Genomic DNA, 24,514 nt, shown 5'->3' with positions numbered 1-24,514 from the left:
TAGAAGAATGTGTCCCGGGGGTGGTCCACGAGGACCAAACTGGGTTTGTGAAGGGGAGACAGCTGAACACGAATATACGGAGGCTGTTAGGGGTAATGATGATGCCCCCACCAGAGGGGGAAACAGAGATAGTAGTGGCGATGGATGCCGAGAAAGCATTTGATAGAGTGGAGTGGGATTATTTGTGGCAGGTGTTGAGGAGATTTGATTTTGGAGAGGGGTATGTTAGATGGGTGCAGCTGTTGTATAGGGCCCCGATGGCGAGCGTGGTCACGAATGGACGGGGATCTGCATATTTTCGGCTCCAAAGAGGGACAAGGCAGGAATGCCCTCTGTCCCCATTATTGTTTGCACTGGCGATTGAGCCCCTGGCGATAGCATTAAGGGGTTCCAAGAAGTGGAGGGGAGTACTTAGAGGAGGAGAACACCGGGTACCTTTGTATGCGGATGATTTGTTACTACATATGTGGCAGACCCGGCGGAGGGGATGCCAGAAATAATGCGGATACTTGGGGAGTTTGGGGATTTTTCAGGGTATAAATTGAACATGGGGAAAAGTGAGTTGTTTGTGGTGCATCCAGGGGAGCAGAGTAGAGAAATAGAGGACCTACCATTGAGGAAGGTAACAAGGGACTTTCGTTACCTGGGGATCCAGATAGCCAAGAATTGGGGCACATTGCATCGGTTAAATTTAACGCGGTTGGTGGAACAAATGGAGGAGGATTTCAAGAGATGGGATATGGTATCCCTGTCACTGGCAGGGAGGGTGCAGGCGGTTAAGATGGTGGTCCTCCCGAGATTCCTCTTTGTGTTTCAGTGCCTCCCGGTGGTGAACACGAAGGCAGGGATAGGGGGGGGGCTGGCACTACCGAGCCTAAGTGAGTATTACTGGGCCGCTAATATTTCAATGGTGAGTAAGTGGATGGGAGAGGAGGAGGGAGTGGCGTGGAAGAGATTAGAGATGGCGTCCTGTAGGGGGACTAGCCTACAGGCTATGGTGACAGCCCCATTGCCGTTCTCACCGAGGAACTACACCACAAGCCCGGTGGTGGTGGCTACACTGAAGATTTGGGGACAGTGGAGACGGCATAGGGGAAAGACTGGAGCCTTGGGGGGGTCCCCGATAAGAAACAACCATAGGTTTGCCCCGGGGGGAATGGATGGGGGATATGGAATGTGGCAAAGAGCAGGAATGACGCAACTGAAAGATCTGTTTGTGGATGGGAAGTTCGCGAGTCTGGGAGCGCTGACCGAGAAATATGGGTTGCCCCAAGGGAATGCATTCAGGTATATGCAACTGAGGGCTTTTGCAAGGCAACAGGTGAGGGAATTCCCGCAGCTCCCAACACAAGAGGTGCAGGACAGAGTGATCTCAAAGACATGGGTGGGGGATGTTAAGGTGTCAGATATATATAGGGAAATAAGGGACGAAGGGGAGACTATGGTAGATGAACTAAAAGGGAAATGGGAAGAAGAGCTGGGGGAGGAGATCGAGGAGGGGCTGTGGGCAGATGCCCTAAGCAGGGTAAACCCGTCGTCCTCGTGTGCCAGGCTAAGCCTGATTCAGTTTAAGGTATTACACAGGGCGCATATGACTGGAGCATGGCTCAGTAAATTTTTTGGGGTGGAGGATAGGTGTGCGAGGTGCTCGAGAAGCCCAGCGAATCATACCCATATGTTTTGGTCATGCCCGGCACTACAGGGGTTTTGGATGGGGGTGACAAAGGTGCTTTCAAAATTAGTGGGGGTCCGGGTCGAACCAAGCTGGGGGTTGGCTATATTTGGGGTTGCACAAGAGCCGGGAGTGCAGGAGGCGAGAGAGGCCGATGTTTTGGCCTTTGCGTCCCTAGTAGCCCGGCGCAGGATATTGCTAATGTGGAAAGAAGCCAAGCCCCCGGGGGTGGAGATCTGGATAAATGACATGGCAGGGTTTATAAAGCTAGAGCGGATTAAGTTCGTTCTAAGGGGGTCGGCTCAAGGGTTCACCAGGCGGTGGCAACCGTTCGTCGAATACCTCGCAGAAAGATAGATGGAATGGAAAAAAGAAGGCAGCAGCAGCAGCCCAGGATCGGGGGTGGCGGGGGGGGGGGGGGGGGGTGGAGGAGGAACCAGAAGGACTCTCAGGGTTGTTAATATATACTGTATAATATGTATAGGTCGTTGCTACAGATAATTATATATTGGACTGTTAAATTATATTTTTGGAGAGTGTTACTTGTGATAAGGTAGTTGCCAATTAGGGTTAGTTTTCATTTTTGTTATTTATTATTTATTCATTTTCTGTTTATAAAATAGGTCATTGTTATTTGTGTTGTTATAATATTGTGTAAAGGATGCACAATGTACTGTGTTGGTTGACCAAAATTTTCAATAAAATATTTTTTTAAAAAAGGGGCCCTTCAGGTGGGACCCTCTTGAACAGTGGTGCCAATTCAAAGGGAAAGCTTAGCAAACATTTTCAGAAACATCTTCATTCAAATAAGAAAAATGAAGAATGGAAAATCGGCAAACACTCAAATTCATCCAGCTTAGCAAGAAACTGAATTTTAAGTTCTTAATAATAATTAAAATTGATTTCAGGTTTTTACAGAAGATTGAATATGAATCATAGAATCATAGAACTTACAGTGGAGAAGGAGGCCATTCGGCTCATCGAGTCTGCACCGGCCTTTAGAAAGAGCACCCCACTTAAGGCCACACCTCTACCCTATCCCCGTAACCCAATAACCCCACCTATCCTTTTTGGACACTAATGGCAATTTATCATGGCCAATCCACCTAACCTGCACATCTTTGGACTGTGGGAGGAAACCAGAGCACCCGGAGGAAACCCACGCAGACACAGGGAGAACGTGCAGACTCCGCACAGACAGTGACCCAAGCCGCGAATCGAACCTGGGAACCTGGAGCTGTGAAGCAACTGTGCTAACCACTGTGCTACCGTGCTGCCCATGCATGTTTTGCTGGAATGAAATAAAAGTGACTTGTTTCCTAAATTTTATTTTCATTTCCTGTCCCCTATTTTGTTATTTATTCTCTTCTTTACATCGGTCTGAGGACGCAGATATACATTTGCACAAACATGCCATCCACAACTGGGTTTGCAAAGTTAATTCGAGCCCCATTTGCATCAAATGTTGTTCTCTGAAAAATCAAATTGAGTGGAGCAGGAGCAAACCTATGGCATCTTCTCGGTGTACTCTCCCAGCCAGATCTTTATTCAGTGTCTTTTTCCTTGGCCAATATGACACACCTTCCTCTAGAGAAAGGGGGTGAGGAGGAGTTTGAATGTTCTGTTATGGTCTCATTATTCCAGAGCATAAAATGGAGGCATCTCCACATAGTGTGCTACGGTGTCTGATAACTTAATTATATTTTGATATTAAATAATATCAAAAATAAGAGACAACAGCTGCTAAGGAATAAGAAGTTAAACTACTTATTCACATACAAGGCCTTTGACTTGATTATTTCTGACCCACACTTTTGAGGGTCAGGATTTCACCTTTCCCAACATTCAGTACATTTTGAATTGGGTCTCCCCATCCCCACCATGAAACATCAAAGCAAATAGTTACCTGCAGTCTTGATATATGAACTGTTCTGGAACCTTCATCAGCAACCTCAATCTATAAAGCAGAATGGATGATCTTGAGTTAGTTTAGACATGGGTTCTAGATTTGGTGTGAACAATCCTAATGGCCCCAAGATGTGACCATGGTGCTGCATCTCAGTAATCAAAAGCAAAGCATCACAGCATTTTGATGCACTAAAATACATTAGAAATCATTGAAGTACCCTTATGAAAATAATAAAATATACATTTTCAGAACAGTACATCTCAAATATGATGAACATTCCGATGTGTTTTCTGGATCTGTTATGTAAATTTCACAATGGGTGCGATTCTCCCAAAAGGGAACATAAGTTCCTGAGCGAGCGCATTTAGCTGAGTGTTACCCAGCGCTCGCAGTGCCGACAAACACATGGCTTTCAACTCTCTGAGGCTGCATATAGCCCCGTTTTGACGGGGGGCTCCTCACGCCGGAACTCCCCATTGTAGTGAGAGATCCTCCTGATATCCAAGATGCTTTAAAAAGACCCCAACCTCTTCCCCCCTCCTCACCAGCCTGAATGCACTATGGGAGGGTCACCCACAGCAGCCACCAATCCCGGCTCAATCGCGCACGCACAAAAAATGCCATCTTGGCAGTGCCACCTTGGCAGCGCCAGACTGGCACACTGGCACTGTCAATGTACCCAGGTGACACCAGCAGTGCCAAGGTATCACCCTTCAAAAGGGCATGCAGGTGGGGGCCTCCAATCCCCTGGGAGATCCCCAAGCGTGCCATTCCATCTGGTCCCTGTTTATGGGGACCAGTGCTGAACAGCGCTCCCCTGAGGTCTCTGAACGAAGGGGTTGAATCCCAAAGCCTCAGGTAACTCAGGAATCTGTAATAAGCCTCAGTCTAATATGTAGATTTGCCCAAATGTGATCCTGCCCATTGTGGGCGGGATTCACATTGCAGCGTCTCGCGTGATCCCTTAGGATCTCGCAAGGCGTGGAGAGCTGGGTAGATGCCGGGAGTGGGTTCCCCCATGGTGTGCTGTGGCAAGCTGCTTTTCAGGCGCAGCATGGCCTTTGGATCATGCCCAAATATGTTTTTGATGTTCTTCATTACCGTCACCATGGGTACAATTTTGTAATGGCCTCGCTGCGCCTGACTTGGTGAAGCAACAAGGCCGTTGAACCTTGTGCGAGGCGTCTCTGGGCAAGATCCAGATTAACATATTTAAATGAGCCATTTGGCTCATTTAAAATATGCCTGCGCCTGATTCTCTTGGTTCCCAGGAACAACTGGCCTCACTTGGGACACCTCGCCATGGCGCCGTTTAACATTGGTTTCCACAGATGTGGACCAAGCATGACGGCACCTGGGGGCAGACTCCCAGGCCATTAAAGACCTCCGGGTGGTCGGGCTCTGGGCAGGGTGGTTCCCTGGCACTCCTGCTGGCACCCGGGCACCTTGGCCCTTGCTGCCAGGGTGGCACTGCCAGACTCCAGGGACACTGCCAGGGTGCCAAGCTGGCAATGCTCAGATGCCAGGTTGCCTGTGCCAGTGATAGGGCCCGGGGATGCCTTGTCCTTAAGAGATGGTGTGGGGGGAGGGTGGGGGGGCTCGATGACCTCCTAAGAGATACGTTGGGTGGAGTGGAGGGGTCCAGAGATGCAGTGGGGTGGCTGAAGGGGGGGGGGGGGGGGTTGAAAGATCAGGGCGGCATTTAAAAATGGCGGCCGATATGCAAATATTCTTCCTGCATTCGTGAACTGAGCACGAGAGTGCAGAAAATGAGGTAAGTGTGGCCTTGCTGAGGCCAAAAGAAACTGTCAAAGTCCCGTTATATAGTGGTTTCATTCTCTGCAGACACCGAGAAACACCACCCTAAACATGCCCAAAATGGAACTCTGTTTTTGTCCCATAAATCATGCCCTACGCGTATGGTTAGCTGTATGTGTACCTGCATTCTACTGTACAAAGGTTTAATGTTTTACTGTTCAAATATTGGGGGCGGGATTCTGTGATCCTGAGGCTAAGTGTTGACGCCGTCGGAAACGCCGCCGCGGCCTCAGGATCAGCAATTCTGACCCCTACAGGGGGCCAGCATGGCACTGGAGTGGTTCACGCAAAAGCATAGGGCTACAGGGACCAGCACGGAAGAAAGGAGGCCCTCAGCCAGAGAGGCCGGCCCGCCAATCGGTGGGCCCCGATCGCGGGCCAGGCCACATCGGAGGCCCCCCCGGGGTCGGATACTCCCCCCCCTCACGGGCCGTTCCACGACCCTTCCACACCGAGTTCCCACCGGCTGAGAGCAGGTGTGGACGGCGGCGGCGGGACTCGGCGTTTTTACGACAGCCGCTTGGCCCATCCCGGGCCGAGATTCGGCAGGCCGGCTGCGTAGAGCGGCCCCCGACTGGCGCCGCGCCAACCACGCCAGCGCCAACGGCGCCGATTCTCCGCAATGCGGAGAATCACGTGCCAGCGTCGGGGCGGCATGGTGCAATTCGCGCTTGTCGCGGGGATTCTCCGGCCCCGGGCTGAGAGAATCCCGCCCTGTAGCATGCATCTCAGTGTTTCACTAGAACCTGATTTTGTCAGAATATCTCCATGCTTCTCACACAATGGACTGTAGTGATTGTTACCTAGGCAAACAGCAACCACGAGGGACCACCAATTATCCATTTAACCTAGTTTTAGTGATGTTAATTGAAGGAAGAATTTTGACCAATTTTGACTCATTGCTATACTTAAAGTGTCACAAGACCATAAACATCCACCAATCAGCCGTCAGGCCCCAGGGCCTTGCCCGACTGCATGCCCTTCAGCCCCTTGAGTATTTCCTCAATCTCAATTGGGGCACCCAGCCCCTCCACCAGGCCCTCCTCCACCCTCGGGAACCTCAACTGATCCAGAAATTGCCTCATCCCCTCCCCAGCCGGAGGTTCCGACTCATATAATTTACTGTAAAAGTCCTTAAACACTTCGTTCACCCCTGCTGGATCCAGGCCAGTATTCCCATCTCTACTCTTTACTTTACCTATCTCCAGGCCACCTCTCTTTTCCTGAGTCCCGCCCAGAAATTGCCTGTCCCGCCGGCGTAAATCAAACCTGGTATTTACCGGCGGGACCAGGCGGCGTGGGCGGGTTCCGGGGTCCTGGGGGGGGGGTGCGGGGCGATCTGACCCCGGGGGGTGCCCCCACGGTGGCCTGGCCCGCAATCGGGGCCCACCGATCCGCGGGCGGGCCTGTGCCGTGGGGGCACTCTTTCCCTTCCGCCTCCGCTACGGCCTCCACCATGGCGGAGGCGGAAGAGACTCTCCCCACTGCGCATGCGCGGGAAACTGACAGCGGCCGCTGACGCTCCCGCGCATGCGCCGCATTTCCGCGCCAGCTGGCGGGGCAACAAACACCATTTCCTCCAGCTGGCGGGGCGGAAATCCCTCCGGCGTCGGCCTAACCCCTCGATGTTGGGGCTAGGCCACCAAAGATGCGGAGCATTCCGCACCTTTGGGCCGGCGCGATGCCCGTCTGATTGGCGCCGTGTTTGGCGCCAGTCGGCGGACATCGCGCCGTCGGGGGAGAATTTCGGCCCTTATTTCTGATCCAAATGCATGTGTTTTACCATTTCTCCTCACCTTTTTAGTAGTTGATAAACTTTTCTCTTAACTCAAAAAAGCCAGGTTAAATTGGCTCCATTTTAAACGTAACTATTGGGTTTGGAAAAGGTATCCAAGGGAAAGGGAACCTTGGTAGCTTAAACCTTGTTGCTACCAGCAGAGGCTGGGTTGAATAAAGACACAGAGCCAGTCATTCCCCCTTACCCGGCCAGGTTTGTAACAATTTGGGGGTATCCCAACTGGACAGAGGGTCTCACCCGGAACAACAACTCTTGGGGAACCTCACTTGGGGCTGGTCGTAATAGTATTGGAAATCTGAAATAAAAACAGAAAATGCTGCAAATATTAACCAGGCCTGGCAGCATTTGTGGATAAAGAAACTGGAGTTAACGTTTCAAGTACAAAATGACTCCTTCAGAACTCTCGGCATAATTGCTGCCAGACCTGTTGAGTGTTTCCAGTATTTTCTATTTTATTAGTAGAGAAATGGGATGTACAGCTAAGGTTAGTCACAATTATATTTTATGGAATATTGTTAATTCCATATTGGGGTATTGAAATTAGAAGGCTTTTCCTGAATTTTGAGTAGTTTTATTACTGTACTTATAATGTTTTTCGTTTAATGGCATGTTTGGTGTTATAGTAAGAATTGTAAATAAAGAAACTGGCTTATCTGCCCTGATGAAGAGTTATCTACATACATTGGTGACAGTGGACACTTGGCGTGTGGTGGGAGACGCTGTTCTACACTCTGACGTTCCCCTCATAATTCTTGGGCAGGCCCCAGGACTCCTCCTTACCTCATTGGTTGCACACATGCTTCCAGAGATGTCTACACAGAAGACAACCAAAGAGTCATCCACATTCATGTAATCTTCATTGAGAGACCCTGAGACGTACATGACATCTTGACTGTTGGGTATTGTGCTGAAGGATCGGGTCACCACATTGTGCTTCTTACAGAATTCGCAAGGCCATATCTGGATGAGGAAGAAAAGAGACCTGGGGGTTCAGCATTTTATAAAAAGATAGCTTGAATAAACAATTACAGAGATAACTCACAGCATCAAGCTAGACTATGGGTGACCCCATCCTGGGGTATGATTGAAAGGGCAATACTTTAAAATGGGCATCTCCGTTAAGCTTAGCTATGAAACATGTTTTGTCAAGGTCATTAGAAGTAACATTTTATATTTTACTTTGTCAAATGGGATGGCCTTTGACCTGGAAGCAGTAGCAGTTGTAATTCTTTAAAATGTCTGGGAATCTATAATTGTTTTAAAAATGTTTGAAAAGGAATTTTCAGCATTTGAATAAATTGTAACGGAATCAATGATCATTTTCTTGGAAAAGAAGGAATACTGGTCCACCTGACTTGATAACCCTTGATGTGGAAGCAGTACCTACAGGAAGAAAGCTAACTTATGAAGGCCATATGGCCAGAGACAAAGGAGAGTTGGAGGCAGAAGGCGATCAGCATACAAATGTAGGCAAAAAGAGAAAGCAGAAGAGACAGAAAGAGGAAAACAGAATATGTGAGGAGAGGCCGACTTCCGGTGGCGTGGGCGAGCAAGGTGGCCGCAGCAACAAGAGGTCCCGCCGGTGGTTGCGATTCACGGCGATTTTCGGGGAAATCCCCGAGTCTTCACGCACCCCCCGACTATCATCGGCCTTTGGGGCCGTCACGAGCAGCCAGTGGGGCCGGTTTAAAAACCGGCGAAGAACCCCGCGCGGGTGTCGGGCGGCAGGGGCTGAGGCGCTGGGCCCGGCGCGGCGTCGAGGTCAGAGCAGCGGGGGCGGAGCCACGAGGAGGCCGAGGCGGCAGGCCGAGGCCAGGGCACCATGTAGGGAGGGTGCTCCACGTCGGATGGCTCCCACCTAGGAGGAAGAAAGAAGGCTGAAGCCTGGTCCCAGGGGAGCTTTGGGTGAATGCAGAGGAGAAAAAAGAAGGCTTAAGGAAGTTTGGTAAAAGTTTATTTTTCTCTCCCCTTTTTTTTCCAAAAAAGAATAAGTCAGATTGATGAAGGACAGGAGGGTGAAGGGGAGAGAGGAGAAAAGAAAGAAGATAAAAAACAATAAGCCGCGAAAGGATGCGAAGAGCAGCGTCGAAGAAAGGAGGAAACGCGGGTTCGCCGCTGAAGGAGAAGACGAACAAAAGTGTTGACAGGATGGCGGAAGCCGAACTGCAATGCGGGGCCGCACTACTTATGGTGGAGAAGATGACCGAGGTGATGGCGGTGGAGCTGGAAAAACATTTGGTGAGGCACATGGAGGCCTTGAGGAAAGAGATGGCGGTCGTATTGAGGTCATGGGTGGAGGAGGCAATCGGCCTGATGAGGGTGGAGGTGGCAAAGGCATCGGTCGAGGTGAGAGAGCAGGGCGAGAAGATGAAGGAGGTGGAGGAGGTCGTGTGACGACATAGCGACCAGGTCACCTCGATGGGGGGCGAGCTGCGGATGGTGGTGGAGATTAACAGAGGACTCCGAGTAAAGCTGGAAGACTTGGAAAACCGCTCAAGGCAGCACAATTTGAGAATTGTGGGCTTGCCCGAAGGGACAGAGGGCCCAAGGCCAACGCAATACTTCGCTAAGAAGTTGGCGGAGCTGATGGGGGAGGGTGAGAGCCCTACCCTGTACGAGCTAGACCGAGCTCATCGGTTATTAAGGCCGAAGCCCAAAGTGAACGAGCCGCCAAGGGCAGTAATTATCTGCTTCCATAAGTTTTGCATGAAGGAGAAGGTATTAAGCTGGGCGAAGCAGAAGCGCGAGGTGGTGTGGGATGGTACTGCGGTTCGGATCTACCGAGTGAAGGTGGCTTTGTACAAGAAGGGGGTGCGATTTGGTGTGGTGTACCCGGCGAAGTTGAGAGTAACACATAAGGCCAAAGACTTTTATTTTGAGACAGTGGAGGCGGCTGAGGCGTTCGTGAGGGCAGAAGGCTTGGGCCAGACGTGAAGAGCGGAACTGGAAGAGAGACTGTGGACTGTGTTTGAGTGGCTGGAAAATGTATAAATGTTACAACTTTCTTTTTACTGATTTGTATTGAAATTTACTTCTCTTTGCATTGTTACAGAGTTCAAGTTAATGGCGTTCTGTGTTGCGACGGTTAAATGTTATGTTAGTGAATTGTAGGGGTTGGATTGTTGGGTTTGTTTTGGTGTTCTTTCTCTGGGACTGGGTGGAAGGGGGCGAGAGGTCTTGGCGGGGGGAGCCACCCGCGCTCGCTAACTAAAGTCCGTTAGTGAACGGGGGTGAGGTGAGAGGAGGGCTGCAGACGTTGGAGCCTGGATAGCAGGCTTCAATGGGTCTACGAGGCGAGCGAGAGGGGGGGGGGAAGGGATGGATGTTGGGGGATGTTTTTGTAGGGAGGGTTCTTGGGAGGGGAGGAAGGGGTTTGATGTTAACAATGGTCAGGGGCGGGTCAGGCTTATGGGGCAGGGCCCGGAGGTATGGTGATGGTGGATAAGAAAGGTGGGGGGGGGGGTGAGAGACCCCCAGTAAGGATAGTCACGTGGAACGTGAGAGGGCTAGGAGGTCTGGTCAAGAGGTCAAGGGTGCTTGCACATCTTAAAAGTTTGAAAGCCGATGTAGCAATGCTGCAGGAGACTCACTTGAGGGTGAAGGACCAGGTGATACTTAAAAAGGGCTGGGTTAGCCAAGTGTTTCACTCCGGATTTGATGGAAGGGCTCGAGGGGTAGCGGTGTTGGTCAGCAAAAAGGTACGCTTCCAGATGGAGAAGGTGGTGGCAGATCAGGGGGGTAGATATGTGATTGTGGCAGGGGTGCTGGAGGGGAGATTAGTGGCGCTGTTAAGTGTATACGGTCCCAATTGGGACGATGTGGGATGCGCGAGCAGGGTGTTTGGGGCTATTCCCGACTTGGACACGCATGAGCTGATTGTGGGGGGGGACTGGAACTTGGTGCAGGAGCCAAGGTTGGACAGATCATGGCCGCGCTCGCTTGTCCCATCAGGGGGGGGCGAAGGCGCTGGCTGGGTTAATGGTGGAAATGGGAGGGGTGGACCCTTGGAAGTTCCTGCACCCAAGGGAACGGGAGTATTCGTTTTTCTCAGTGGTCCATAAGGTATACTCATGGATCGACTTTCTTGTGGTGGGGAAGGCTTTGCTGGCTGGAGTCAAGGGGTCGGAATACTCTGCAATTGCAGTGTCAGATCATGCTCCGCATTGGGTGGATATGGTGCTGGAGAAGGGGGTAGCGCAGAGACCGGGGTGGAAACTGGATGTGGGGCTTTTGGGGAACCAAGTGTTCTGTGAGAAAATTTAAAAGGTTATTAAGGAATATGTAGGTTTCAATTGTACGGGTGAGGTGTCGAAGGCAGTCGCCTGGGAGGCTCTAAAGGCGGTGGTGAGGGGTGAGGTAATTTTGTTTAAGGCCAGGTGGACAAAGAGGAGAGGTTGGAGTGGCAGAGGGTAATAGATGAGATGTTGGAGGTAGATAGGAGGTATGCAGAGGATGGGGACCCGGCGAAGCTGGAAAAGAAGAAGGAACTACAGGCGAGCTTCGACCGACTGTCCACCAGGAAGGTGGTGCGCCAACTGAGACGAGCAAGGGGTCCAGTTTATGAACATGGAGATAAAGCGGGGCCTTATGTTAGCAGGTCAGCTCCGGAGGGAAGCAGCAGCAAGGGAAATTCTTCAGGTGAGGGATAGGGCAGGGAAGTTGGTGGTGGCTCCAGTCCTGATTAAGGTTTTTGAGGAGCTTTATGAGAGGTTGTACAAGTCAGAGCCACCCGGGGGAGACTGTGAGATGCAGGAATTTCTAGATGGGTTGGAGTACCCGAGGCTAGGGGAGGGGGACAGGGCTACATTTGAAGGAGCAATAGTGGAGCAGGAGATAAAGGATGCGATTGGGAGGATGCAGTCGGGGAAGGTGGCAGGGCCGGATGGGTTTCCGGTGGAATATTATAAAAACTTCAAGGATAGGTTGGCACACCTGATGGTGAGGATGTTTGAGGAGGCGATAGGAAAGAGGGTGTTGCCGCAAACCTTGGGGCAGGCATCGATTTCACTGTTGCTAAAAAAAAGATAAGGATCCGACGGAGTGTGGGTCGTATCGGCCTATATCACTTCTGAATGTGGACGCAAAAGTGTTGGCGAAGGTACTGGCGGGTAGGCTGGAGGAGTGCCTCCCGAAGGTGATAGGGGAGGATCAGACGGGTTCATAAAAGGGAGGCAGCTGTTTTCGAACATGAGGAGGGTTTTGAACCTCATTATGGCACCGGCGGAAGGGAAGGAAACAGAGGTAGTTGTGGCATTGGACGCCAAGAAGGCGTTTGATCGGGTAGAATGGGGGTACCTGATGGCAGTGCTGGAGCGGTTTGGGATTGGACCAAGGTTTGTGAACTGGGTAAAGCTATTATATAAGGAGCCGAAGGCGAGTGTCCGCACAAATAATATCAGTTTGAGATACTTTTCTCTCCACCATAGGACACCCCTGTCTCGTCCCATGTCCCCCTTGCTGTTTGCACTTGCGATTGAGCCGTTGGCCATCGCATTGAGAAGTTCGGGAGTATGGAAAGGAATAGTGCGGGGAGGGGGGATAGAGCATAGGGTGTCCTTATATGCCGACGACTTGCTGCTGTATGTGTCGGAGCCGAGTGCGTCGATAGGAGGAATATTGGAGCTACTGCGGGTATTTGGGTCTTTCTCGGGGTACAAGCTGAATCTGGACAAGAGTGAGTATTTTGTGGTGTCTTGGCCGGGGGTGGGGGCAGTGGTGGGGGGGCTGCCATTCCATAGGGCAGGGACTCATTTTAGGTATCTGGGGGTGCAGGTTGCCCGGGAGTGGGGGAGGCTTCGCAGGTACAACATCACTAGTTTGGGGGGGAGAGTGAAAGCCGATCTGGCAAGGTGGGATGGCCTCCCTCTGTCACTGGCGGGTCGGGTACAGGCGGTTAAAATGAATGTGTTGCCACGATTCCTGTTTATTTTTCAATGCCTACCGATATTCCTGCCAAAGTCTTTTTTCAGGGAGATTGAGGGAAGGATTACCTGATTCATATGGGGAGGGAAGGTGGCCAGAGTGAGAAAGGTGCTGCTACAGAGGGGAAGGCAGGCAGGGGGTTTGGGTCTCCCGAACCTGTTGTACTACTACTGGGCGGCGAATGTGGAGAAGGTGCGGAGCTGGGTCAGAGGGGTTGGTTCTCAGTGGGTCAGAATGGAGGAGAGTTCTGACTCCCTCGCGGTACACCCCTCCAACCAAAGAATTTCCTTGGCCTCCGGATCCCATTCCGTCGCGATCCGGGGGCACTGTACGGTCACACTCACGGTCCAGGGCGTAGAATTCAGCGGCTTCCTCCTCTACGTCCTCCCTAACCTCTGCGCTGCTCTACTACTAGACCTGGACTTCCAGTGCAATCTCCAGAGCCTAACCCTCAAATTCGGCGGGCCCCTACCACCCCTCACTGTGTGCGGCCTCGCGACCCTAAAGGTCAATTCGCCTTCTCTCTTCGCAAATCTAACCCCGGATTGCAAACGCGTCGCCACCAGGCGCAGACGGTACAGCACCCAGGACAGGACCAGCATCAGGTCCGAGGTCCAGCGGCTGCTTCGGGAAGGCATCATCGAGGCCAGCAACAGCCCCTGGAGAGCCCAAGTGGTAGTCGTTAAAACTGGGGAAAAAGACAGAATGGTCATTGACTACAGCCAGACCATCAATCGGTACACGCAGCTCGACGCGTACCCCCTCCCATGCATATCTGATATGGTCAATCAGATTGCACAGTACCTGGTCTTTTCAACGGTAGACCTATAATCCGCCTACCACCAGCTCCCCACTCGTAAATTGGACCGTCCATACACTACTTTCGATGCGGTCGTCTCTATCACTTACTCAGGGTTCCCTGCGGCGTCACTAACGGGGTCTCGGTCTTCCAAAGGGAGATGGACTGAATGGTCGACCGGTACAGTATGCGGGCCACCTTCCCGTACCTAGACAACGTCACCATCTGCGGCCATGACCAGCAGGACCACGATGCCAACCTTGCCAAATTTCTCCACACCGCCACTCTCCTCAACCTCACCTACAACAAGGAGAAGTGCGTGTTTAGCACGACCCGCTTAGCCATACTTGGCTATGTGATCCAGAACAGAGTTCTGGTGCCCGATCTCGACCGCATGTGCCCCCTCATGGAGCTCCCCCTTCCCCACTGCCCCAAGGCCCTCAAACGCTGCCTGGGTTTCTTCTAATACTTCGCCCAGTGGGTCCCAAACTATGCGGACAAGGCCTGCCCACTCATACAGTCCACACATTTTCCTCTGGCGGCCGAGGCACAACAGGCCTTCGCCCGTATCAGAGCCGATGCACGCAGTAGATGCATCGGACGTCGCCCTAGCCGCCACCCTCAATCAGGCAGGCAGACCCGTGGCATTCTTCTCCTGCACACTTCATGTCTCAGAAATTCGGCACTCATCTGTCGAAAAAGAGGCCCAAGCTATTGTTGAGGTTGTGCGGCATTGGAGGCATTACCTGGCCGGCAGGCGATTTATCCTCCCACTGACTAACGGTCGGTAGCCTTCATGTTCAATAACACACAGCGGGGCAAGATCAGAAACGATAGAATCTTGAGGTGAAGGATCGAGCTCTCCACTTATAATTACAAGATTTTGTATCGCCCCGGCAAACTCAACGAGCCCCCAGACGAGCCACCAGTACCATCCGTCCTTTCCCTGCCCACGCCCAAGGATGAAGAGGATTTCGGCACGTTCCCGGAGTCACCGAACATCGGGCCAGCATCGACATCGCCGCCACCATTACATCGCTCCCAGCGGAACATCAAGGCACCGGACCGGTTAAACCTCTAATTGGTCCGCCGAACTCCAAAAGACATTTTTTTTCTGCTCAAATACTGTAAATATAGATTCATTGCTGTATATGGTTCTCCACCACCCCCACCGGACTCAATTTTAACAGGGGGTGAATGTGGTAAACCACTGTGCACTTATATTAGGTGATGTAAGGTAGGACCTGTACTACAGGTTCGCCGGTAGACCCTGCCTGCTGGCTCTGCCCAGTAAGCGGAGTATAAATATGCATGTCCTCCATTCAGCAGCCATTTCGCCAGCTGCTGTGGGAGGCCACACATCTTAGAGCAATAAAGCCTCAGTTGTATCCAACTCTAGGCTTTGTTCAATTGATCGTGCATCAACTGTTTAAAATGAAATTTACATTTTTAGTTTGAAGTAACATTTGCCTTCTGATTCATGTTTTTTTTTATTCATTCAAGGGATGTGGGTTTCACTTGCAAGACCAGCATTCATTGCTCATCCCTAATTGCCCTTGAATAGCTTTGATTTTTGTTGATTCTGATTTGTGTTAACGTACAAGTTACAAAAAGTGAAATCCTGTTTGGCAAATTTCTTCATTTGGGGGGATTCAGGATCATAGCACAAAATAAAATAACTTCCTGCCCAATTGAAAGTGTTACAAGGCTTGCCATTGCGAGTTCACTTCTGTAGTAATCCTCAGTAATCACGCGACATGGCTAATCCAACCTTGTCAAATGGGAAAATACAGTTGTACTTAGAAAATTGGGTCTCTTATCTATAAGGTTTCCTTGAATTATAGCAATGATATTTTTATGAAGGATCTGGACTCTCCAACATTCAGCATTATAGTACAGATTTGGAACTCACTATGTCTGCATATTTCTGGTGAATCCGGCTAATGCTGGACAAAGCTGCTGAACAATTCTGGCAGTAGATGGCTTTCACAGTCTGGGCTCCCTCTGTAACGAAGCAGAAAGAAAAAGTTAAAGTTAATTGTTAATTGCCTCTAACAGCCTTCAGTTCCACTCACTGGCTCAGACTACAGCAACTGATCTGGATTGGTTCCAATGCTCTTCTGTCCGACCTTGCACCTGACCAAACTGGTTGATTTGGTCTAATCGGGTGAAATAAAATGGGTTTACTCATGAAATACTAACAAGAACATGTATGGGTTAAATGCTGACTGTCAGCTGAAAAGAAAAACAGGAGCATGTATGAGAACAAATATTGGCCTAACAACAGTCACTACACTTCATAGTAATTGATTATACATGAAAGGTTTTATGATGTTTCTGTGAGATATGTCAAGGTGCAATTTAAATACAAGATTATTTTCTGTATATATGACGTAGTGCTTTATAGCAACAGAAAGAAAGGAGGCAATTATTTGACACCATCTGTGGGAAACTTAAAATAGAAAGCAACATTGGAAAAAATTGCCCCTAAGCCTGTGTTCCATCACTCCTTGGCACAGCACATTGGTACATCAAAGGATTAGGCATGCTTGTAATAAACATCTGGTGATTCCCTTCGCGTTTATATGCAAAAGAAAAATGAGCCTGGGACAGGACTTACCATCATTGATGTCTACCAACTTTCCCAGGTTAACAGAGACCACGTTTATATTCGCTTTCTTAGTCATGGGGGAACTGGACCTCTTAGGGGCTGGAAAAGCTACAAGAAAACAGTGACATTAAAATATTCAAACTCCACCTTATGAACTATCAATTATTATTGTTATATTAACCTCCAAATCATCAAGGCAAAGTGGGAGGAAGAGTTGGGAGAGGATATGGAGGAGGGGTTCTGGTGTGAGGTGCTACGGAGGGTGAACGCCTCCACCTCGGTGCGAGGTTGGGGCTGATACAGCTGAAGGTGGTGTATAGAGTGCACCTTATAAGGACGAGGATGAGCCGGATCTTTGAGGGGGTAGAAGATTAGAAAATGTGTGCGAATGTCGCCGGGGGGGGGGGGGGGGGGGGGGGGGGGGTGTTTTGGCAAACCACGTTGCACGTGAAACTGGACCCCCGGCCCTCGGGAGGCCATATTTGGGGTGTTGGATCAGCCGGGATTGGAAACCGACGCGGAGGCAGATGTTGCCATGGTGTGGCGGGGGGACCACTGGAATTCTTGACGCTTCGAAAGGTCAAATTTGAACTGAGGGGAAGGATGGAGGGGTTCTACAATTCATGGGCATTATTCATTATGCACTTTTGAGAATTGGATCACGTCAAATAGTGGGGGGGGAGGGCTGGGAGAGTTGGGGGGAGGGGGACTGTGTGTGTTAATGGTGACTATGGGTGATTCCTGATTCCTCTTTGTCATTTGTTTATGTTAATATGTGGGCTAATGTCTGGGGTTTGGTGGGAGGATGGGATCGTTGTTATGGGTATGGGGATTGACATTACATTCATTACTGATTATTGTTTATTGTTGGGTGTAAATTTGGGAGAAAATGTGAAAAAGGAGGAGAATAAATAATATTTTTTAATCCACCAAATCATTCAGAGACTAGCAACAATGTCAATTAAACATTAATCAAATACCAGAATGTAGCAGTAACACAGGAGTAAGTTACATAAAGAGAAAGAAGTGACTAACAAAGAGGACCAGGAGTGAGTTACAGAGAGGAACAGGAGTGAGGTATGGGGAGGACCGGGAGTGAGGTATGGGGAGGACTGGGAGCGAGGTACGGGGAGGACCGGGAATGAGTGACAGAGAGGAACAGGAGTGAGTTACAGAGAGAAACGGGAGTGAGGAACAGGAGTGAGTTACAGAGAGAAACGGGAGTGAGTTACAGAGAGGAACAGGAGTGAGTTACAGAGAGGAACAGGAGTGAGTTACAGAGAGGAACAGGAGTGAGTTACAGAGAGGAACAGGAGTGAGTTACAGAGAGGAACAGGAGTGAGTTACAGAGAGGAACAGGATAGGAATTAAGAGTTTGTGTCAAAGTGGGTAGTGATCATTCAGCCTGAATGACAAAGCTCTGGAGATATTAACTCCTGGGCCCGAATAGTGTGCTCAAAGAATGACTCTGCTCAAAGTCAGCAGGATGTTGTCCATGTGACAAGAGACAACATGATGGAAATCAGATGGTGGAAGGAAATGTCCAGAATGGAATATAACCAAAAGAGTTGCAAGTGATGTCCAGAATGAAATCTAACAAAGTGCGTTGGTATTCATGTCCATTTATTGAATAATGGATCCATGAAAGTGAATTATAGGATCAAATCTAATCAAGGGATTTTGGTGCTCCCAATCACATTGTTTTAAAAAAATCTTGGGCGTGATTCTCTGACCCTGTGCATCGAAATTGCGCTCGGCGCTCAGGCGGAGAATTACCCAAAATAGGAACCCACGCCGGCACGCGATTATCCGCCAACCGGAGAATCGCCGCCATTCGCACGCGCGCATTCGAGGCGGTGCCGATCGGGAGCCGTTGGAAAAGGCCCCCCCCCCCCCCCCAGCGATTCTCCGCGCACAATTGGCCGAGTGCCCGCCGGGTCCCGCCAGCATGGTTCTAATGTGGTTCCACCCAGTGGGAACTCGGAGTCGCGGCTGATGGGGGCGTTATAGTGGGGGGGGCATAGGGATCGGACACCGGTGGGGGGGGGGGTTGGCCTCGACGACAGGCAAGCCCGCAATCGGGGGCCACCGATCGGCAGGCCATCGCGATCCGGGAGCGACTTATCTTCCTCCACGCGGGCCCACTGTGTGGCTCCGCCATGTTGGCGGTGCCCACGCTGTGGTGGGCTGCCATGCACATGCGCAGGCCCACTTGTGGCTGCTGTGCGCATGCATGGCCGCGCGGTCAGTCCAGCAGGGCCTCCCCGGCAGCCAGAGCTGCGGTGCGCACGCCAGGGCTCTGCTAGCCCCCTGGAGAATGGGGAATCACCCCGGACTTTCGAAGAAAAGGTCCGGAATGATTCTCGCCCGTTTTCCGGCGGGTGTGGGGACTTAGTCTCCCAAAGGGAGAATCCCGCCTCTTAAGTCCCGAAAGACATACTTGTTAGGTGAATTGGACATTCTGAACTCTCCCTCAGTGTACCCGAACGGGCACCGTACTGTGGCGGCTAGGGATTTTCACAGTAGCTTCATTGCTGTGTTCGGCGGCTGGTTTAGCACAGGGCTAAAGAGCTGGCTTTTAAAGCAGACCAAAGCCGGCCAGCAGCATGGTTCAATTCCCGTACCAGCCTCCCCAAACAGGCGCCGGAATGTGGCGACTAGGGGCTTTTCACAGTAACTTCATTTGAAGCCTACTTGTGATAATAAGCAATTTTCAATGTAAGCCTACTTATGACACTACAAAAGATTATTATAATGCTGAATATTAAACTTTAATGTGTTGTAACTGTAAGTAGCCTCCGGAGTGGGAACAATTAACTTCCCTGTGGCCCTTGCAGAATACGAGCCCCCTGTTAAGGGGCGAGCACCACTAAGCAATGTACCGTATGTAAACCGGCCAGTTAGACATCGGTTAGGGAGGGACCCAGTTGGGATCTACCATGTGCTGTATATAATAGTTATTGTAAATAATCTAAGTTCATAGATCATCAAATTTACAGTGCAGAAGGAGGCCATTCAGCCCGTCGAGTCTGCACCGGCCCTTGGAAAGAACACCCTACTTAAGTCCACACCTTCACCTTATCCCCATAACCCAGTAACCCCACCTAAATTTTTTGGGGGAAACTAATGGCGATTTAGCATGGCCAATCCACCTCACCTGCACATGTTTGGACTCTGGGAGGAAACCCACGCAGACACAGGGAGAACGTGCAGACTCCGCACAGATAGTGATCCAAGCCAGGAATCGAACCTGGGACCCTGCAGCTGTGAAGCAACAGTGCTAACCACTGTGCTATCGCGCTGCCCACTATTCGCAACTACTCAGTGTGGGCTCCTTTGTGGCCTTATAATTTTGAATATTTTGTTTTTAATCTATAGGCTATCCAACCTATCTGCTAATTGCTTGTGAAACTGTTAGTGGTATTGCCTGTAGAGTATCCAGTCATAATCATTTCAATAGCAGGATGTACATTGATGGTGAAATATTCAAATATAGGCTCATATGTTAAGAATAACCAGGGAAAAGTCAGACAGAATTTTTTTTCCAAAGGATAATTGGATTTTAGAGTAAGTTTCTAAGAAAGGCCAGTGCAATGGGTGGGATAATTGTATCCAAGTTGATATGTTAAGAAGGCATATGCACAGATGGGTCCATCTGAAATGCCAGGCTGATTGGATCTAAGTCCTTTTCCATAGACCACCCACAGTTACACATCCTAGTGTTAGTTATTAAAATAAAAGCAATTACTGCAGATGCTGGAATCTGAAACCAAAGAGAAAATGCTGGAAAATCTCAGCAGGTGTAGCAGCATCTGTAGGGAGAGTAAAGGGCCAATGTTTCGAGTCCGATGGCTCTTTGTCAAAGCTCGAAACGTTAGCTCTTTTCTCTCCCTACAGATGCTGCCAGACCTGCTGAGATTTTCCATCATTTTCTCTCTCGTGTTAGTTATTAACGGATACACCTTGCTGCAGGCCCCTATTCGGTTATCAGTCATTGAACAGTGTAGAGAATCTATTTATTCTGGTGTCTATATACATAAGGCCTTCACAGGTGGCGATGGAGGAGCAGCAGCTGGAGGGCGGCTGATCACACCAGGATGCAGGTGGTTAAACATTCTCATTTGCTTCAGTTAATCTGAAAAAATCACAATGAGTGAAATGAATTTTGATAAGAGTCAGAAAAAATTTATTTTTGGTGTACTGGTATTGTCACTGGACTAGTAATCCAGAGAGCCAGGGACAGGGAGACTGGGTTTAAATCCCACCATGGCAGATTACGAAATTTGAATTCAATAAAAATCTGGAATTGAAAGTCTAATGGTGACTGTGAAACCATTGTCAGTTGTTGCAAAAACGCATCTGGTTCACTATTATGTCGTAGGGAAGAAAACCTGTCACCCTTGGTCTGGCTTTAATGTAACTCCAGACCCATGGACACTTAGTTTAATAGTAATTAGGGATGGTCAATAAATGCTGGCCCAGCCGACGATGCCCACAATCCATGAAAGAATGAAAATAAAGCCACCAGTAGTCTCAGAGCTGGATAATGGGGGTATACAAGAGAGGAAAGAGTGATGAGCAAAGAAAAAGATTAAGTCGTGAAATGAAGCAGTCACAGATGGAGATCTGTGATAAGATTGAGATGCACTCCACTGTTGAATAGCCTGTCAACATTGTCGAGAATCACTTCCAGGCTGGGTTCAGTGAAAGAATCATTCCCACTCTAACAGGATTGATTAGTTGGTTAGGCTGTCTGTAACAAAGTGATAAAATGCAATCATTGTGGAAGACTTTACTCTGAACTTGAACCTGGGGTTACCCCATCTCTGGATCTGTAAAGATTTAATCACCTGCTAATGCTCGTATTCCAAGCATTGTCTGGCATCTTTGAATCTGTCTATATATATATGTTTCGGGAACATACCCCTTCATTCACCTGAGGAAGGAGCAGCGCTCCGAAAACTAGTGACATCGAAACAAACCTGTTGGACTTTAACCTGGTTACATAGAACATACAGTGCAGAAGGAGGCCATTCGGCCCATCGAGTCTGCACCGACCCACATTAATCCCTCACTTCCACCTTATCCCCGCAACCCAATAACCCCTCCATACCTTATGGACACTACGGGTAATTTAGCATGGCCAATCCACCTAACCTGCACGTCTTTGGACTGTGGGAGGAAACCGGAGCACCCGGAGGAAACCCACGCGGACACGGGGAGAACGTGCAAACTCCGCACAGACAGTGACCCAGCGGGGAATCGAACCTGGGACCCTGGCGCTGTGAAGCCACAGTGCTAATCACTTGTGCTACCGTGCTGCCCTTAAGTGTTGGTGTTGTAAGACTTCTTATTGAACCTTCCTGTCACAGAAGTTGCAGCCTGTGGATTCTTTAAAAAAACCTTAATGCAAATTCACTTTGTTTTAAAACACAATCATTCATTCAAAAATTCTTTCCAGGAAAAAAAGTGATCAAAGATTCTAAGATGCAACAGGAAGTTTGGGCAAATCCCCTTAAGTAATCCCAATTTCTGTTGAAGGAGAAAAAGAAAGGATTTATACAATCCCTTTAGTGTCCTCAGGATCTCTCACTGTTCTTTAACAGCAATGAATTGCTTCTAAAGTATAGTTACTCTTGTCACATGGGCATGCAGGTTGCGCACTTCAAACATGTTAAGAAACGAAATAATTTTATTTTGCATGAAGTGACTTACCACGCTTGGGTCTTGGTGGAGGGATCTGAGGGTGTGAGTTGAGTGTACCTGGCACAGTTGCATCGAGCTGATGGGTGGTGAGAGAGCTAGGGCGTGGAGGTAGAGGAGGAGCCTGGCTGTCTTCATCATCTGATACCAAACACAATATCAGAACTTAGGATCAAACATAAGAGAGAGTGTAATATATACTTTTTATTCTCTCTCATCTTTTGTTTGCCTCTCTATTCTGTTTTCTGTTTGAAACTATGCTGCCCTACATTCTCCTCCTCCCTCCCTCCTTTCTTTCCCTATTTTATTGCGTTCAATTGAGCTTGATTTTAAATCTGTGTAAGTTAATCTGTTTTGAGCAAGTTAAAATTGAACTCCAGGACTCTCCAGGACCTGCTAAATCATTAAAACAATGACACACCTCACCTGTCTCAGCCTTCCCTTCCTTCTACAATCCAGACATTTATATAGCTTAAGCTCGACACCAACTAAGCAGGGCTTTCTTCATTAGCTCACTCTCAGGGACTCAACAGTGGTGTGTTTAACAAGGCTTTGAAATTGTTGGGTGTGCATTGTCTGATCATGTCTTCTAATACTAGCGCTTACTCCATAAACCTGATGTATTGCTTCCATTTGAAACATGGCTGTTCCTTTCGACTCTCATTGGAAGAGAAATCTGGAGCATTCCACAATCCGCTGCAGATAATCTTCATAGAAAGAAGCAATGATTGCCTGCATGCTGCAAGACCTAGATAGCATTCATGTTTGGGCTAATAAATGGTAGGTAATGTTTGTGCCATACAAGTGTACAAGTGCCAGGAAATGATCATCTCCAACAAGAGAGAACTTTAAACAAGAGACATCCTTAAACATTCACTCCCTCTATTATTGACACACAGGCACCAATGTGTACTAAAGACAAGGTGAACTCCAGTAACTCACGATAACTGTGGCAACAGCTCCTAGACTCACAATGTCTCCCACTTAAAGGGATAACGACGGCAGGTGCATGGAAACACCATTACCACCAAGTTTCCCTCCAAATCACTCACCATCCTCACTTGCAAATATATTGCCATTCCTTCACAGTTGCTTTGTCAAAATCCTGAAGCTCTGCCCCCAACAGCACCTGCACCAAAAGGACTGCAGTGGTTCAAGAAGGTTGTTTAGTGCCATCTACTCAAGGACAATTAGGAATGGGCAGTAAATGCTGGCCTTGCCAGCGATTCCCAATAAAGGGAGAATAGACTGCACCTGTGTGACAAAATATAGTTTTATCTAAATCTGACAGGCTGGCTCCTGGTCGCCTTCCTGACTTGTAGATGGGAACCACAAATCCAGATGCTCTACTTGAATGGATCAGGGACCAACAGAAAGTCTTTACCTATTGGAATTGATTTTCTTGTTTTGGCAAGAGGCTTTGGAAGTTTTGCTTGGCTCCTACTGTGTGAAGATTTTGGCACAGTGGCGTACAGACAGTTCTCCTCATTTGAAGGTGATTTCAGAAAACGGTTGTCGTATTGATGAATGCTGCCTCGGGCTTGTATTGGTGGAGGTCTGAAGCTTGTACTTGAATATGTTTGATTTTCAACAGGATCTGGGATAACAGCTGGTCTATCATGCCTTTGTTCTGCAATTGAATATGAACAGAAATAAGTTAAACAATGTTTTTTCTTGCTTCTCAATGTGAGGTGTGATGTTGATGGGAAAGATGGATTTTTCAGTTTCAGATAATTCATGTTAAGCTCAGGGCAAATGCAAAATAAAGCCCGCCCTCCTCTGTCTCACCCGCAATTTCAGAATCAGGTAGAACCACAGAATTGCTACAATGCAGATGGAGGCCATTTGGCCCATCAAACCCTCACCGATCCTCTGAAAAAGCACGCTACCTAGGCATGCTCCCCTGCCCACGCCCCATAACCCACCTAACCACATCTTTGGCCATTAAGAGGCAATTTAGCAAGGCCAATCCACCTAACCTGCACATTTTTGGACTGTGGGAGGAAACCTGAACACCCGGAGGAAAGTCACGCAGACAGGTAAGCTCCACACAGTCATCCAAGGCCAGAATTGAACCGGGTCCCTGGCAGCAGTGCTAACCATTGTGCCGCCGTGCTGCCCAGAATAAGCCTGTTGGCTCTTTGAATGAGTTATCCATTCCCCATTTCCCACATCAGCCATCCTGTGGACTCTCAGAGTCACGGGTCCCCCTATTTATGGGACGACCAAGGCGGGGCAGAGGTGCAGGTTAGTGACAGGGATAGCCAGAGATAATGGTCCTG

The 24,514-nt window shown here is 49.2% G+C and overlaps 1 protein-coding gene across 2 annotated transcripts in view; it reads right to left on the bottom strand.

The window, feature by feature from the left end:
* Nucleotides 1-24,514, bottom strand: part of LOC140384555 (circularly permutated Ras protein 1-like) — a 119,963-nt gene that overhangs the window by 55,204 nt on the left and 40,245 nt on the right. For both annotated transcript variants that reach the window (XM_072466357.1, XM_072466358.1), the window contains exons 3-8: nucleotides 23,617-23,862; nucleotides 22,245-22,373; nucleotides 16,539-16,637; nucleotides 15,831-15,922; nucleotides 7,978-8,157; nucleotides 3,579-3,629 (exon numbers count right to left, since the gene is read on the bottom strand). In XM_072466357.1, the coding sequence (XP_072322458.1) occupies nucleotides 3,579-3,629; nucleotides 7,978-8,157; nucleotides 15,831-15,922; nucleotides 16,539-16,637; nucleotides 22,245-22,373; nucleotides 23,617-23,862 (797 nt within the window). The remainder of the gene's footprint in view (nucleotides 1-3,578; nucleotides 3,630-7,977; nucleotides 8,158-15,830; nucleotides 15,923-16,538; nucleotides 16,638-22,244; nucleotides 22,374-23,616; nucleotides 23,863-24,514) is intronic.

Source organism: Scyliorhinus torazame, chromosome 10, assembly GCF_047496885.1.
Source record: "Scyliorhinus torazame isolate Kashiwa2021f chromosome 10, sScyTor2.1, whole genome shotgun sequence".
Lineage (NCBI taxonomy): Eukaryota > Metazoa > Chordata > Chondrichthyes > Carcharhiniformes > Scyliorhinidae > Scyliorhinus > Scyliorhinus torazame.
The sequence above is the reverse complement of the archived record's forward strand: the minus strand, read 5'-3'. Positions and strand labels throughout refer to the sequence as shown.